Source organism: Macrobrachium nipponense, chromosome 6 (assembly GCF_015104395.2).
Source record: "Macrobrachium nipponense isolate FS-2020 chromosome 6, ASM1510439v2, whole genome shotgun sequence".
NCBI lineage: Eukaryota > Metazoa > Arthropoda > Malacostraca > Decapoda > Palaemonidae > Macrobrachium > Macrobrachium nipponense.
This window is the reverse complement of record NC_061108.1, coordinates 43548102-43566268: the sequence shown is the minus strand read 5'-3', so window position 1 is coordinate 43566268 and position 18167 is coordinate 43548102. Positions and strand designations below refer to the sequence as shown.

Below are 18167 nucleotides of genomic sequence, written 5' to 3'. Positions count from 1 at the left end.
CCTAGGTACATCTGCAAAAATTTCTGGGAAACTTTTAATTACTTCACTTAAGTCTTCACCTTGTTCAACACTCAGATGTTTCAACTTCTCCAAAATTGAAGCATTATTCATCTTGCTTTCAGCTCCCAATTCGTAGCCATCATCGTCTTCTGTAGACTGTAGATGAAGTTGTTTGTGTTATTGACACAGTTTCAGTTTTAGTTTCTGAGAAATAAGGTTTCAAGAGGTTCACACGTATCTTCCTTTGTCTTCTTCTTCATTCTGATGTTTCAATCACATAAGTTCTATCACTTAACTTCTGAATTATCTTGTAAGGACCTTGAAATTTATTAGTGAGGGGAAATCTCTTGACAGGTAAGAACACTAACACTTGTTGTCCAACACTAAAACTTCTTAGCTTAGTCTTAGCATCATATCTCATTTTCATTTTCTCTTGACTCACTTTCAAATTTTCTAATCTCTTTCAACATTTTCTTTAAGTTCTTTACATATTCTCCTTGGTTTCCTTCCCAATACTGTATTAGTAAGTTTAATAAAATTAAATGATATTGCATAATAAAAAATATATATAATAATTATTTCTCTCTCTCTCTCTCTCTCTCTCTCTCTCTCTCTCTCTCTCTCTCTCTCTCTCTCTCTCTCATAGAGATGTATGTTTTTTGTGTGAAAAATAAATTATTTACTATTTTCAAATATTAATATTAATGTAAACAGCAATAATATAAATTCATTCAAAAATTCAATAGTGAATTAGTAAGATTTTATTTCATAAATTTAAAAATTTATGTAATAATGAAGGAAATCCCAGTCTTCTCTCTCTAACTCCAGGTACTACAGCTGTCAAATAGTGTATATCAAGTAATGGGACAGGAGGGGGAGGAGCTGTTGTGTTGTTACCTCTAAATGTTCATGCAATTTCTTTTTCTCTCTCTAAGAGAACCCAGATGACCACTCTCTCTCTCTCTCTCTCTCTCTCTCTCTCTCTCTCTCTCTCTCTCTCTCTCTCTCTCTCTCTCTCTCTCTCTAACTGAATTGAAAGAATTTTTATGGTACTAGTATGTAATATGTTTATTGATATTTTTAGTTAATAATAATAATAATAATAATACTTGGAGGTTGTCATCCAGCAACTGATCACCACAATGACAGTAATCAACAGCCTGAGATTGGAGCTCCAGAAGCAAAAAGGAAGAAATGGACAAGAGAAGAAAATAAGGAAATATGGAGATGCTACATCAGAAGCAAACCGACAGAGAGAGGATATAGAAGAAGATGGTCAACCATCTGGAATGAGAGGAATAACACCCCCAAACAGCAGAGGCTGGCAGACCAAGTAAGGAACATAAAGAAAAAGAATTGGCTCTCCCCAACAGAAGAGAAGAACTGGAAAGGGAAATGTCACACGACAACGAATTGACACGAAAGACGAACTGAGAGACGATGCCACAGAAGACGACAGGGAGGATGAGGTATCAAACGACACACGAAGAAACACCGACGAAGTAACAGAGAGGACGGAATGGGTAGAAAAGATTAGACAATGGATGGAGCCAGATACAGAGAGAACAAAGATCCCCTCCATGAAAGCCTACAACACCAAGAAATTAAGGGAGAAAACAAGTGAGGTCAATGAAATAATGGGCATAATACACACCACCAGTATCACAGAAACAAATAACTTGGCATATGCAGGAGCAAGATTAGTAGCAGAACTGATGGGGATTCGAACACCAACACCACCAGCACAACCAACCCAACAGAAACCAAAACAGCAACCTACTTGGAAAAGGCACCTGGAAAAGCAAATCATGGTGATGAGATCTGACTTGAGTAAACTGAAAGAGATGACAGAAAAAAGGCTAAGAAGCAAGAAAACAAGGGAGGAACTCAACAAGAAATACAAAGCACAAGAGAGGGGACTTAACAACACAATAGAAGATGTAAAACAGAGGCTTAAGGCCAAAGCACATAAGATCCAACGGTACATGAACAGAAATAAGGGATACCAACAGAACAAACTATTCGGAACCAACCAGAAAAGACTATACAGCCAACTAAGAGGGGAAGACAACCACCCAGAAATTAATGAAGCCGAACCAAGTAAGAGACTCTGGGAAAACATATGGAGCAATCCGATATCACACAACAAACATGCAACATGGCTCCAGGAAGTCAAGGAAGAAGAAACAGATAAAACAAAACAAAGATTCACAGAGATCACGACAGACACAGTCAGACACAACTAAAGAAAATGCCCAACTGGAAAGCCCCAGGTCCCGATGAAGTCCAGGTACTGGCTCAAAAACTTCAAGGCCCTACACCCACGAATAGCAGAACAACTCCAGCATTGTATCTCAAATCACCATGCACCCAAATGGATGACCACAGGAAGAACATCCTTAGTACAAAAAGACAAGAGTAAGGGAAATATAGCCAGTAACTACAGGCCTATCACCTGCCTACCAATAATGTGGAAGTTACTAAATAGGTATCATCAGTGAAAGGCTATACAACTACCTAGAGGAGACAAACACCCTCCCCCACCCACAGAAAGCTGCAGAAGGAAGTGTAGGGGCACAAAAGACCACTGCCTGATAGACAATTGGTAATGAACAGTAGGAGAAGGAAAACCAACCTAAGCATGGCATGGATAGACTATAAGAAAGCCTTCGACATGATACCACACATGGCTAATAGAATGCCTGAAAAATATATGGTGCAGAGGAAAACACCATCAGCTTCCTCAAAAATACAATGCGCAACTGGAATACAATACTTACAAGCTCTGGAATAAGACTAGGAGAGGTTAATATGAGGAGAGGGATCTTCCAGGGCGACTCACTGTCCCCTCTACTCTTCGTAGTAGCCATGATTCCCATGACAAAAGTACTACAGAAGATGGATGCCGGGTACCAACTCAAGAAAAGAGGCAACAGAATCAACCATCTGATGTTCATGGACGACATCAAGCTGTATGGTAAGAGCATCAAGGAAATAGATACCCTAATCCAGGACTGTAAGGATTGTATCTGGGGACATCAGGATGGAGTTTGGAATAGAAAAATGCGCCTTAGTCAACATACAAAAAGGCAAAGTAACGAGAACTGAAGGGATAAAGCTACCAGATGGGAGCAATATCAAACACATAGATGAGACAGGATACAAATACCTGGGAATAATGGAAGGAGGGGATATAAAACACCAAGAGATGAAGGACACGATCAGGAAAGAATATATGCAGAGACTTAAGGCGATACTCAAGTCAAAACTCAACGCCGGAAATATGATCAAAGACATAAACACATGGGCAGTGCCAGTAATCAGATACAGCGCAGGAATAGTGGAATGGACGAAGGCAGAACTCCGCAGCATAGATCAGAAAACCAGGAAACATATGACAATACACAAAGCACTACACCCAAGAGCAAATACGGACAGACTATACATAACACGAAAAAAAGGAGGGAGAGGACTACTAAGTATAGAGGACTGTGTCAACATCGAGAACAGAGCACTGGGTCAATATCTGTAAACCAGTGAAGACGAGTGGCTAAAGAGTGCATGGGAAGGACTAATAAAATTAGACGAAGACCCAGAAATATACAGAGACAGAAGAATGACAGACAGAACAGAGGACTGGCACAACAAACCAATGCACGGACAATACATGAGACAGACTAAAGAACTAGCCAGCGATGACACATGGCAATGGCTACAGAGGGGAGAGCTAAAGAAGGAAACTGAAGGAATGATAACAGCGGCACAAGATCATGCCCTAAGAACCAGATATGTTCAAAGAACAATAGACGGAAATAACATCTCTCCCATATGTAGGAAGTGCAATACGCAAAATGAAACCATAAACCACATAGCAAGCGAATGCCCGGCACTTGCACAGAACCAGTACAAAAAGAGGCATGATTCAGTGGCAAAAGCCCTCCACTGGAGCCTGTGCAAGAAACATCAGCTACCTTGCAGTAATAAGTGGTACGAGCACCAACCTGAAGGAGTGATAGAAAACGATCAGGCAAAGATCCTCTGGGACTATGGTATCAGAACGGATAGGGTGATACATGCAAACAGACCAGACGTGACGTTGATTGACAAAGTCAGAAGAAAGTATCACTCATTGATGTCGCAATACCATGGGGACACCAGAGTTGAAGAGAAAAGAGAAGGGAAAAAATGGGTAAGTATCAAGATCTGAAAATAGAAATAAGAAGGATATGGGATATGCCAGTGGAAATCGTACCCATAATCATAGGAGCACTAGGCACGATCCCAAGATCCCTGAAAAGGAATCTAGAAAAACTAGAGGCTGAAGTAGCTCCAGGACTCATGCAGAAGAGTGTGATCCTAGAAACGGCACACATAGTAAGAAAAGTGATGGACTCCTAAGGAGGCAGGATGCAACCCGGAAACCCCACACTATAAATATAAATACCACCCAGTCGATTGGAGGACTGTGATAGAGCAAAAAAAAAAAAAAAAAAAAAATAAATAATAATAACTAATAATAATAATAATAAAACAAAAACTCCTCTCTCTTACTGAGATGAGAGAATTTGTACGGTAGATGTATGTTTATTAATATTTTCAAATTATAATAATAATAATAATAATAATAATAATAAAATTGGTAACTCAGTTATCTCAGGATATTTTCCAAGTATATTTCACCTTTCTTTTAGATATTGATATTGTAATTGCTTGGTATCCACCACAACAATCACACTTGCCAAAACACTTATATGTATTCACAAAAAAAGAAAAACAATACTTAGTCCACAAAAGGGGGAAAAATATTCATAACAAAGGTGTACAAACTCAATTCAAGGAGTCAAAGAAAATACTCTAATAAAACCCTTAATTTTAATACACAAATTACTGACAGAAATGACACCTGAACCTCATAAATACAATAAATAATTAACAACACTCACACTTAATACCTAACACAGAAAACAACTACACACTTAAATGGACAGGTCATCAACACATATATACCATAGGGTAGAGGGTCCAGAAAGGAGACCAACGAAAAGAAAGAATATCCTGCCAAATTACACACTAAACACTGACGACTCCTCAAAAATAATTTATATAATCTATCCTCCTTGTCTGGAGAATCACTCAGGGTGGTCGAGAAAAGGAATGGTTCCCGAAAGCTGTGGCAGAGGACAGAGTTCCACTAAGTCCTGCCAAGACTGCAGCAGTGCTAACATAGCCGTGATCACTTTACTCCAAATGCAGTGGCAATACCTTCATACCTTCAAGGGTTGCTGAAAGGAGCTGAAGAAAATATAATCCTGGAAGGGGGAGAATTTCACTCATCCCAACTCTCCAAAATCCACAAGATTCCAGGATGCTTCAGCTACAGCAACAGTAAAATCTTTCAGTGGCAGCAACAGCAGTAACTTCTTAAATAAGGCTCAGAGAACGACTCTCTATAACTCCTCATGGAGTCTCACACAACTCCTAACAGAGGTGCCATTAATCGGTTATCAGTGCCATTAACCAGTTATCAGCTCCATTAACCAGTTATCAGTGCCAAAATTGCCATGTTTCGGTTAATGGCAGTTTTCGCTTATCAGCACCCTGCCGAGAACAGAACCCCTTCTGATGACTGGGAACTGCTTGTGTAAGTACTGTGAGAATAAGAAAAATAATTTTGTTTAATTTTGAAAGTGCACATCAAATATGTATCTTGTTAAAATCTTTTTTTCAGAACCTCAATCGCTGGTGATGCTGCAGATGGACACAAGGGAAGTCGCAAATATGATATTTTGAAAGAGAGCAAAGCATCAGACATTGAAACTGGGATTCAGGCACATATTCCTCCATCAGTGATTGCTGATAAAACTAAGGAATTAGGTAATTGTATTAATTTTGGTGAATTTTTTAGTAGTCTTTACTGTGTGCCGTGGGTGAATTCTCTTATTTATACTATATTTTTCCTCTATGTTGAATATAATATTTTGTGAAAGTTTGAGACTTGGAATACCTGGGGGTCATGTGGTTGAACTGAAATACATTCTCACCTTGTAATCTGTGGTTTTATCCTTACTGACATCACAACTGAAACTCCACAGTGCTTTTTTATTGTAATTTTTCAGTTTGTTCTTAATTCACTCAAAATACCACTTAAAATACATGAGAATGGTTATTTACAGCACTTCACTTCATGTTGGTCACTTTTGGTTACTACCTCTTTCTTACTTTTAATGCATCAGTTTTGTATGAACTCCTTGATCAGTAAAACTTATAAAATTTACTACTTCATATTACTATAAACATTGAGGGGGGCCCCAATTCCTCTAATCTAGGAGGAAGATGTGAGTCTAGATTAATATCATAAGTTATAGTAACTGTAATAAGGTCTTATGAAATGGAGAAATTGGGTGCAAGGAAAAATCTTTAGAAAAATCAGTTTTTTCCTGAAAAAACACAGTGGAAATCTTTTTTTCTCAATCCTAATCAGGTTGTTTTTCGTATGTGAGTAATTCCTCCAAATCCCATTTTCATTCTGGTCATTATTAGTGTGGTGGTGGAATGCATTAGCTTCCTGAATCCAGTCATTTTTCAGGGTGTTATTCTCAATCTTGTTTCATTGCTTTGACATACTTTTACAGAGATCAGTATGTCCCATTTTGACTAGCATCTACATGATGTAGCCATACAGTTTGCCTTTTCCTGATAAACACCTCAAGGAGATAGATGTATTTTTTTGTGTGTGTGGAATATTGCAGGTGACTTCAGTTTACTAAAACTGTTGATCAGTAGTGGTATTGTCCTCTTTATAAAATTGACCACATTGCTCTTCTTTGTCTTCAAAGGCTCTGTTCACACAGGGCGGTTTTAACTGTTTGGTTCAGACTGTGTGGTTTCAAAGTTGATGGCAAAAGACAAGGGTGTACACACAACCTTGCAGTTTTGTTAACTGTCACATCAACTATGCAATCTGGGTTTTCCCCAGCTACCACATGAAAACAGTGATTAGAGATAGAACTTATGTTTACTAGTGTCTGTTCAGATGACTGCAAGGTTTTGTCTACACTGCACATTGAAATAAAGGTTGGTCTCTTTAACACTGAACTTTTCAATGATGAGATTGAAACATATTCATGCATTTGAACATTAGATTAGATAATATTCAAGATAAAGTAGTAAAGAAAAAGTGTAGGGAGGACCCCATTGAAATTGTTTTCAGTTCTGAAGAAACTTTGATGAAGTGAATTGTAGTTAAGTTATTTAGGTATTTGATTAAATTTTGCATCATACCTTTTTATCTTGATATTCAACTCTACCTCCATGAATTAAATAATCTGCATATTGCTCTCTTGTATAGGTGGCTGAGTGTGTGCGTGTATGTACTATGTATAATTTTATATGTATTTATACACTTCATTAAGCTACTTGATGAAATATCCTTAATCAGTTTAAGTATATTGTCAGATGATTTTTTGGGAATTCTGAAATAGTTTAAAAATTTATGTTCATAGTCTCTCAGTTTTGGATGCATAGTTATGAACAATGCATGTGTATGTCAGTACCTTAAAATAGTGTGGATCCAATATTATCATTGTCTTTTCTTTCACTTCTGCCACCAGCGAAAGAAAAGCCAAATTAATATTATTTCTTTAGTTCTCATATTGATACTGAATGAAATGCATGGCTAACCACCATAGCGGGTATGGTCACCACTTTCTGCAACTGAGCAATTAATGTTGTAGTTACCACCTTGTGTGACCAGGGCCTAACATGACAACTATTCAGCCATGACTGAGACACAAAGGGATTTTGATATCTAGCGGTGTGATTTACCATTTATTAATCATTTGACCCCATCTGAATTCAGATGGGGAAGGACAAATTTCCTTCTAGTTTATAGCCTTATTTGGATATCCATTTTTCATAGGCACTTGACTATTTTCTCATATAGTAATAATATTTTTTTTAGGTAAAAAATGTTGCAATTTATTGAGTAAAGTTAAGGCTGTATGATGGTTTTTTTCAGCACTGATGTAAGATTCTAGTGCTATTTTCAAAATTTGGGAGGTAATTTCCATTAATGCAGATTGAGAAGGTGCTTCACTTCACTTAAACAGATTTTCCCATAAGCAAGCTCCAACTCATTTTTTCTGGGCTCAGCTCGTGTCGGCCTATGAAAGTATCCTTAATATCATTCTTTCTAGGCAAAATTAATCTAAAATTACCAGAGAAAAACAAAATTAAGAAAATGTCAGTAAAACTGACTCGCTCACTCTATAAAAGAAGTGTCGGTATGAGAATATAGGCGAGTGGGATCACTACCACGAGTCATTCACCATTTAGACCTTCCAACATAAAATTCCCACCAGAGAGAGCTGATACGAAAGGGTGATGCGGCCGCTACTACTATTACTACTGACGCCACGGACAGCAGCGCCCCTAGCGGACATCCTTAATCATTAGGTTTACACGTTTGAGCGCTTTTTTCTCACGTGCTGTGTTTTTTCGTAATTCTACCTTGTATTCATCATGGAACGTGCAGCTATCGCATCGGCTAAGTTAAGTGCCTCATAAGTAGTATTTTACTGTATTTTAGTCTTCCAGGGACCAGTATTTTCCTTCTTAATAGGTCATATACGGTCTCCCTGTTGACTCGTGGCGGCGGCATGCCGCCTCGTGTTAAGATTTCCCGGTCTCCCATACTGGGACATCTTATACTTATGGGCTTACTATATTACGTTCATCGTTTATTACATCGTTTTCATAGCTAGGACAGCCCTTTTACCATTTCTCTTAGTTTGGTATTTAGGGCTATACTGTGTTCTGGCCCAGCATCCCGGCTCTTGCTCTTCATCGGCTATCGCTGGCTCCGAGTAGTCAACTGTTCCTCGGAACAGTTGCCTCCTCCTGGGCTTCTTTCTCTTTTACTAAAAGTGTCTTTTCCCCCTTTTACGATGTATTATTAGTATTATTTAGGGTGTTAGGCTAGCCTAGGTGCATGTACCTTGTGTTGGTACAGTCTGGTTCACGTGGCCCCTCCATGGTTGTGTTGCTATCGCGGCTTAGGCCACTTGCGATCACGTGTCCCATAGCACCTTACCCTTCCCTTCCCTCCCTACCTCCCAGGTATAGGGATGGGTGGGGCTGGGGGACTCCTTGGTTGCCATGACAACCACAGTAGCCTTCCTCTCTCTCTGAGGAGGCCAGGAGCTCCCTCCCAGCTGGGGTACAGGGCGACCACTTGTCTCGGGTACCGGGTCACCGAGCGGATAGTTGTAGGGACGGGGAGGAGTAGGCCACCCCCCCTCTCTCTCTCTCCCGCCGCGTTACGCCGGGACCCCCCACCTATTGCTCAGTCCCACCCTTCCCCTACTGTAATGAACGGAGCCTCCGTTGAAGCCGGGGGCCCCTTTGATTATAGTTTCGTCTGGCTCCGCCAGCGGGCGGGGTGGTCATTACTAGTGGTCTGTTGCTTGCCTACTATATCCACTTTTTTCCGCTACCGGAGGAGAGCTCGCTCCTTACCCGGGCACTCTTCTAGTAGACGGGAAAAAATTTATACTTCGTTATAAATATAAGGATGTACCCTAATTTTACGGTGAATTTTAGTTTTAATTTATTTATGTGTACCATCTCCGTCGTTCTCCGTCGTGGTTTCATGGCTCCCCACCACACCTGGTTGGATATTTCTGGGCTCAGCCGTGTCGCTCCGTGAAATGTGCCAATTTAGCAGTTCTCTGGTATCATAGCAATATTTTACTAGAAATAGTGCTAAAGAGGACACATTTCACTGGGCGACACGGCTTCCTCACCCAGAAATAGATTTTTCCTACGTCAAAATCCCTTTTTTCTCCTGTCTCCGGCGTAGCCTTAGACAACTCCAACCGCCTAGTTACCACACGTATTATGGCGGGGCTCTGGTTTAATCTAACTTTCACGCTCCGGCATGCAGCGGAGCAATTGTTAGGTTGTAAGTGTGCTCCTGATACTTATGTATCTTTCCACTTACAGGCTACCAACTGTCAGGTCCTGGGGTGCAACGCGACTCTTTACGACCCCTGCGCCCATGAGGAGTGTAGGACTCACGCCCCGTGTGCCACTACCCACAATGGTCTGATCGTCTGGCACCGGGAAGCCTGCACCATATGCTACGACCTTGTTAGTCAGCTGTTGGGGGGGGTAAGTCTACTCTTAGACTTCTTGGTCGTATCACTAATAACTCTTAGTTATAAGCTTGTTCAACCCTGTCTCCGCCGCTAGAAGCTTCATTTCGCCTTCTCTTTCAGGCTGCCGCCGTGAAGGAAGTCGCCTTGGCAACCCTGAAGGCTTGGGTGGGCGGCTTCGGGAAGAACGCTGCCAAGGGCCAGCCATACATCCTCGACAAGAAGCTGGCCGTTCAGATCTTCCCCGGTGGCAAGTCGACCGGCTATGTTGACCCCATCTCGGCAGCCCCTCTCATAGCTTCGATACAGCAGGAGGTGCAGCAGGCGTTCGGGTCCGCCTCCACGCAGGAGCCGGTCCCAGATGTGGCGAACTTGGACCTGAACATCGAGCCTATGGCGGTAGGGGCAGAGGATTTGTTGGTTGAGGTAGGTGTGTCGGGCGCCCAAGGTCTTTCCTTGGGCGCTCCTGGATCTTCTTCTCCTGTCCCTTCTACTGCTTCTTTCCAAGGCTTTACGGGATCTGAGATCCCTGCCTGCTCTCCCGCTCTCTCTGTACCCCCGAAGGTGAAGGGACAGAGAGAACAGAAGACCCTCCACAAGACGACTTCTAAGAAGTCGTCGTCGTCTTCTTCAGCAAGGAAGTCTACGACTTCCTACGCTGAACGCGGTGAAGGCAAAGAACCGAGTCTTCGCACTCTTAAGAGCTCTAGAAGCAAGGCTTCTAAGGAGAAGGCTCGCGCTCCAGCCGAGCCAATGCCTTATCCGGCCTCCACAGCATCCACTCCGGTAACCCCGGTTGGAGTGGCGGGACCAGGCTCCTTTGATCCCACCGCCTTCTCGGCGGTGGTGATGCAGCAAGTGGGAGAGATGGTTGGCTCGCAGGTGTCCGCCCTCGGGACCAGGTTTGAACAGATGTTTGCGCAGCTGTCAAACACCCTCAGTCAGTCTGGCCAATCCATTCAGGATCTCTCTAACAGAGTTTAGAGAGCAAGAGGGAACCGTGTTGCTGGGCTTTCTCAGGTTCCTCAGCCAAGCTCCCCCGTAGCAGGTACTGGCATTCTGCAGTTACCTCCATACGAATCCCTACCAGCCTTCTCCATGGATAACCCATGGAGAGTGGCCGCTTATGCTCCATTCAAGGACGGCATGATCTCTGTCCCGGAGTGTGGAACTCGAAGAATTGAGGACTTCGAGTTTTATCCTCCTGGATTGACTCAAGCCTTTCATTGGATATGCTAGGCTGACCGTGGCTGCTCTCACTAGAGAGGACAAGATTTCCCGAGAGAACGTTGCTGTATAGTAGGGAGCACGCACAGCGGGAATGGGTTCACTGCCTAGAGGATTGGGAGTGTACCAACACTAAGCTCCAGGCTTTCAAGAGTCCTTTCACTATTTTTGCGATGGAGGAGGAGGCTTCTCTTCCGTTCGCTACCAAAATAGTGGAAGCGACTCTTCAGGCAGTCCTCAAGGATGAGCCCATGCCACAGCTGAGGGAAGCTTAGTCTACTTCTCCACTCTTCCCAGCCTTTGGAGAATTGTGGGAGAACTTGCCTGCCACGTTCACGATTGGTAAGCTTAAGCCAGACTGCGCAATGGACCAGTTTGGCGAGAAGCTTCCAAGGCTGCCTGATACTCTGATTCAGGCTGAGTTCGATGCTCGAACTAGATTTGGGAGGTCCCTTAACTCCCTAATCATCACAGAAATGGCTGCTCTGTCTTATGGCACAGAACCGCTATTCAAGATTCTGGCCAAGTCTCAGCTCCAGACAGTACAAGCGGATGCTTTCGACTTCTTCCAGGCTAGGAGGAACTGCCAAAAGCACGTTCTGCACGAGGCCACTATCAGGCACAAGCCTAATAGACTCCTGGCTTCCAGCATGTGGGGTGCGGACATCTTCCCAGAGTCCACTGTGAACGAGGTGCACCACGAGGCTGCTAGGCTCAACCAGAGCCTTAGGGCTAGGTGGGGCATCTCTTCCAAGAGGAAGCAAGAGACCGCCCCTGCTACTGGTAAGAAGCTTAAGAAGTCTGGCAGAAGGTTCCAGCCTTACCAGAAGCAACAGCAGTTTGTTCAGGCCGTCCCAGTTACCCAGGGACAGCCATCGACTTCAAAACAGGCTCAACCCATCCTCCTGTTGTCTCCTCAGTCCCAACCGTCAACCTCCTACGCAGTCTCGCCGGCCTTCAACTCTATGTATGAAAGCCAGGCCTACCCAGCCTTTAATAGGTTTTCTAGGGGTAGCAGGGCGAGGGGCCACTTTCGCCAGCGTGGCACAGGGAGAGCTGCAAGAGGAAGACAATTCAGAGGAGGGCGCGGAGGTCAACCCGCCCAACAACAGTGAGGCTCCCCAGGTAGGAGGGAGGCTGTTCCTCTTCCGTCACAGGTGGGGGTTCAGCAAATGGGCACAGAGCATCGTGTCCAAAGGATTGGGTTGGAGTTGGATCAAAGATCCCCCTCCAATCAAATCATTTTATCAGGAACCATCAAAGGAATTGACAGATTTTGCGGAGGAACTCCTTCAGAAAGGAGCTATTGCGAGAGTCAAGCATCTAAAATTTCAAGGTCGCTTATTCAGCGTGCCAAAGAAAGGCTCAACAAAAAGAAGGGTAATCTTAGACTTGTCAAAGCTAAACTCTTTCATTCGTTGCGACAAGTTCAAAATGCTTACCATCTCGCAGGTACGGACCTTACTTCCCCGTGCCGCCCCGTCACATCCTCCATCGATCTTACAGACGCATACTATCATATCCCTAATAGCCAGGCCACTTCCGTCCATTCCTAGGCTTCAACTAGGAAATCAGACGTTCTCATTCAAAGTGTTAGCCCTTCGGTCTGAATGTAGTCCCCAGGGTATTCACGAAAATAGCAGAAGTGGTAGTTCAACAGTTGAGAACTCAAGGGATAATGGTAGCAGCATACCTCGACGATTGGTTGATCTGGGCACCAACGGTCGAGGAATGTCTCAAAGCCACAAAAAAACGGTAGTTAAATTCAATTTCTGGAACATCTGGGGTTCCAGATAAACAAAACGAAATCCAGACTTACTCCAGAGTCTCGTTTTCAGTGGCTAGGAATCCAATGGGATTTGTCTTCCCACAATCTGTCAATTCCGGTGGCCAAAAGGAAAGAAATAGCCAAGTCTGTGAAACAATTTCTCAAATGCAAACAAACATCAAGGAGAAACCAGGAAAGAATCCTAGGTTCCCTTCAGTTTGCTTCAGTAAGACATCCTCCTGAAAGCAAGGCTGAAAGATATAAATCGAGTTTTGGCGATCGAGAGCAACGCCAAATCTCGAGACAAGTTGTCAATAATTCCATCAGATCCTTCGCAATCAGCTACGTCCATGGACAAAAGTGAAGAACCTTGCCAAGTTAGTACCCCTTCAATATCCCCTTCCAGTGTTAACCATTCACACGGATGCCTCCCTGTTCGGATTGGGGGGATATTCTCAATTCAAGCAAGTTCAGTGGGGACTTGGTCAGCTCAGTTCCGCCAGCTTCACATAAACGTCCTGGAAGCAATGGCAGTATTTCTTACCCTGAAGAGACTCCTTCCTCCGAAGAAGTCTCATCTAAGACTAGTTTGGACAGTGCAGTGTAGTACATTGCATCAACAGAGGAGGGTCCAAATCCAAACAACGTTAAATCATGTCATGATAGCTATTTTTGCGCTAGCAGGCAAGCACAGATGGCATCTGTCCGCCACTCACCTGGCGGGGTAAGAAATGTGATAGCAGAGACTTTGTCCCGGTCAGTCCCTCTGGAATCAGAATGGTCCCTGGACGACGGGTCATTCCAGTGGATATGCGGAGGGTCCCAGGTCTCCAAGTAGATCTCTTCGCCTCACAAGCGAACCACAAGCTTCCTTGCTATGTGGCCCCCAACCTGGACCCTCTGGCTTATGCCACGGACGCCCACCTGTCGTTAGATTGGAATCAATGGAGAAAAAATTTATGTTTTTCCTCCAGTGAATCTTCTTTTGAAAGTCTTGAGCAAGCTGAGGACTTTCAAGGGACTAGTAGCTCTGATTGCTCCAACTGGCCAAAAAGCAACTGGTATCTCCTGCTTCTGGAATTGGGTCTCCGACCTCAACGGATTCCCAATCCCAAGCTGTCGCAATCAGTACAAATGAGGACTGTGTTCGCTTCTCAGGAATTCTTCAGACCCTAACTTTATGGACTTCATGAAGTTTTGCGGCTAACAAAGATGCTAACATTGATCCACAAAAACTCCTCTTCTAGAATCAGATAAAAGAGTCAACTATTAGACCAATATGACTCAGCTGTTAAGAAATTAGCATCCTTCCTGAAAGAATCAAACACTACACCATGACAGTCAACTTAGCTATATCCTTTTTCAGGTCCTTGTTTGAAAAAGGCTTAGCAGCTAGCACTATTACTACTCATAAATCGGCTTTGAAGAAAATCTTTCAGTTGGGTTTCCAGATAGACCTAACAGAATCTTACTTTATGTCCATTCCCAAGCCTGTGCTAGACTTAGACCTTCTCAAAGGCCTACTGCAGTTTCATGGTTCTTAAATGATGTCCTCAAACTAGCCTCAGATACTGACAACCTCGTCTTGCACATTCATAATGCTTCTTAGAAAGACGTTATTCTTATTAAGCCTGGCTTCAGGAGCCAGGATTTCAGAACTGTCGGCTCTATCCAGAGATGCGGGTCATGTGGAATTCCTCCCCTCAGGAGAAGTTCTACTTGCGCCGGATCGTAGTTTTTTGGCTAAAAATGAGGATCCCCTTGCAAGGTGGGCTCCTTGGAAAGTCATCCCACTTCCGCAAGATCCTTCTCTCTGCCCAGTATCAACTTTAAGAGCCTTTCTATCTCGTACATCCTCAAGATCCTCAGGTTCTCTCTTTATGAGAGAAAAAGGTGGCTACTTTATCAGTAAAAGGAATTAGACAACAGATCCTTTACTTCATTAAACAAGCCAATCCTGATTCATTTCCAAAAGCACATGACATTCAGAGGAGTAGCCACCTCAATTAATTACTTCCAACTATGAACTTTGAGGATCTTAAAAGTATACTGGATGGAAATCACCGACAGTCTTTAAATGTCATTACCTAAAGTCCTTGGAATCTTTAAAATTTTCTGCAGTAGCAGCGGGAAACATTGTTTCTCCTGATACTGTATAGTAGTCGTAGTATAGATCCAGCTCTCCTTTCTACCTACCTCGTCCTCCAACATGCCTCACCCTATTGCCATGCTACTCGATACTCTAGCCTTAGCCGCTAGAATCATATTGGTGGATTGTCCCTTATTTTTTTGCTAGGGACATCCACACTATGTACTTATATTGTACTTCAGTGTTTCTACCCTTATTTTTATGCTAGGGTAGAATACAATGTGTTTGTATATTATGTAAATATCTTAATTAAGTGAATCAAATTTTGTTATTTTGCCATTACATTACTGTGTATTACTATGTTTAATATAAGTTAATTTTTAAGTACTTTATATTGTTGCTTTCTTTATCATGTCATTGTTTTAGGATAAGTTAGCTTTAAGTACTTTGTTGTATACTGTAATGTCCCTGATTCACTTATATTATATATCTCTTTTTTACAACTGATTTTCATTTGTCCTTATTCCCATCTTGTCTGTTTCTCTGGTACACTTTCATAGGCTGACACGAGCTGAGCCCAGAAAAGGGATTTTGACGTAGGAAAAATCTATTTCTGGGTGATTGGCTCGTGTCGCCCTATGAAACCCACCCTGTCTTCTTTTACCCACCCTGCAGGACAAGATGTTCATAGATTAAGGATGACCGCTAGGGGCGCTGCTGTCCGTGGCGTCAGTAGTAGTAGTAGTAGCGGCCGCATCACCCTTTCGTATCAGCTCTCTCTGGTGGGAATTTTATGTTGGAGACGGTCTAAATGGATGATGACTCGTGGTAGTGATCCTACTCGCCTATATTCTCATACCGACACTTCTTTTATAGAGTGAGCGAGTCAGTTATACTGACATTTTCTTAATTTTGTTTTTCTCTGGTAATTTTAGATTAATTTTGCCTAGAAAGAATGATATTAAGGATACTTTCATAGGACGACACGAGCCAATCACCCAGAAATAGATTTTTCCTACGTCAAAATCCCTTTTGTATAACCTTTTGGGAGAGATCTTTCACAGTGGAAAAAAACATAATAGACAGGGATAGATTTAAAATAATAAGGGAGTCCTAAAATGTGACATTCTAAGCTAATTTCACCAAAAGATGTTTTCCCAGCAATATTTTACATGAAGAGGTTGACCTTGGAGGCTGTATTTCATGCATTGCAGGACTAAGTCCTGTGATCATAAGCAGGAACTCCCGATTAAGCTTTTTGTAAGCTGCAATGGATGTTGACTCTGTCAGTTATATTTTGTTTAATTTGGGTATGAAATCATCACTGAGAACACCTGTTGTAAAGTTTATATCAAGTAGTATTTGGAAAATGAAATTGTTTCCTAGAAGTTTCCAGTTTACATTGATTAATTGCTGAATGAAAGATTTCCACTATTTTACTGAAGGAAAGATTTTCAGAGAGGAAACCTTTATAGAGACACAGGCAATGTAACAACAATCTATGCAGGTATACCATATGAACAGAAATATATGTTCATATGTAGTACTTTCATGATAGTTAATGAAAAATTTGTATGATAATGTCAAATATTCCTCTAGCTATGCCAACTTATAATTCTTCTTTCTCACGTAACCCACTTTTCTTATCCTTCATGTTAGTTTTCATTATATACATAATGAATCAATTTTATCCCAAAAGTCGGAATAGTGTCTGGAGAACGGACACCTCTTGTGGTATTTGGGCTGGCCAAGATCCAACGAACAAAACTACTGGCAACTCTTAGTGGACTCAAACTTGAAGCTGAGATGAATGCTGTTCATTCTTCCCTAACATTCCGGTAAGTATGTTATTATTTTCCAAAATCAATTGAAACTGGCAATGTATTTGCAAGATAAAAAAGAATAGCCTTAATGTTTGAATGTGGCTGCATATTCAAATTGTTTTGTATGCAGTATATAAAATGTGACTACCATTCCACCAAGATATGGTAGAAGTTTTTGGAGAATAATTTTACCAGACAGTCTGCTAAGTATGAATGCTTTATTTTTAGTAGTATTAGTATAATCTTATAGTACTCTTCAAACCAGATGCAATATTTATATATACTATATGTGTTTAACTGTATATTTTTATCACAGGGAAAAGGTTCGTGGAACAAGAACGCAAGTTAGAGCTACACAGAGAACTACATCTGAACTTTCTCACACAGGCCATATTGGTAGCACAATGATTCTTTTGCTTGAGGGAATTGCCCCAAATCAACAGTGAGTTTTACTTGGTTTTTAAAGTATCCACAAATTAGGTCAGGGTATTTTTTTTTTTTTTTATAAAATTCTATACTTTTTTTTTACCGTATATGTTAATTTCCTATAATTAGTCTTTTGCTGATTACAGTATGTATCATACAGTGTTGTTAATCATCTTAAGGGATCGGTCCGGATTTCAGACTTTTTTTAACGACAGGTTGTTGATATATAGAGGGTTTGTTAAAGGATATTGTGTGGAACTTCTGGGGAAAAAAGTTTTGTTCAGTGACCTTAGGTTTTGTGATGCCAGAGCATTTTTCGGCGAAAAATGGCCATTTTCAAAATGCAGCTCCTTCTTTGCTTTTTGGTTTTAAGGGATGAGATTTGAACCACATATAAAACACATATGGACCTTCGATATAAAGCTGGGGATTTTTTATTTTCCAATTATTTTTCGAGATATGAATTTCTTTTTTTAAGAAATTTTCCCGGAAAAATTACAGGAAAAAAATTGCCAAAAATCAGAAACTCAAAATATTAAAAATTCCCGGCTTTTTTTTAGTCTACCATGTTTCCCCATATTATATATGAAATTTCATTTAGATTGGTCCAATACTAAGGGAGGAGATACATTTTGAAGGTGAAAAACTTATGTTTTGAGAAACGGGCCTTCAAATTAGTT

At 41.7% G+C, this 18167-nt stretch overlaps 1 protein-coding gene across 1 annotated transcript in view; it reads left to right on the top strand.

Annotated features, from left to right (window-relative positions):
• Positions 1-17507, top strand: part of LOC135216205 (bridge-like lipid transfer protein family member 1) — a 94012-nt gene extending 76505 nt beyond the window's left edge. The window contains exons 9-11 of the mRNA XM_064251342.1: positions 5729-5874; positions 16938-17076; positions 17378-17507. Of these exons, the coding sequence (XP_064107412.1) occupies positions 5729-5874; positions 16938-17076; positions 17378-17507 (415 nt within the window). The remainder of the gene's footprint in view (positions 1-5728; positions 5875-16937; positions 17077-17377) is intronic.
• The last annotated feature ends 660 nt before the right edge of the window (positions 17508-18167 follow it).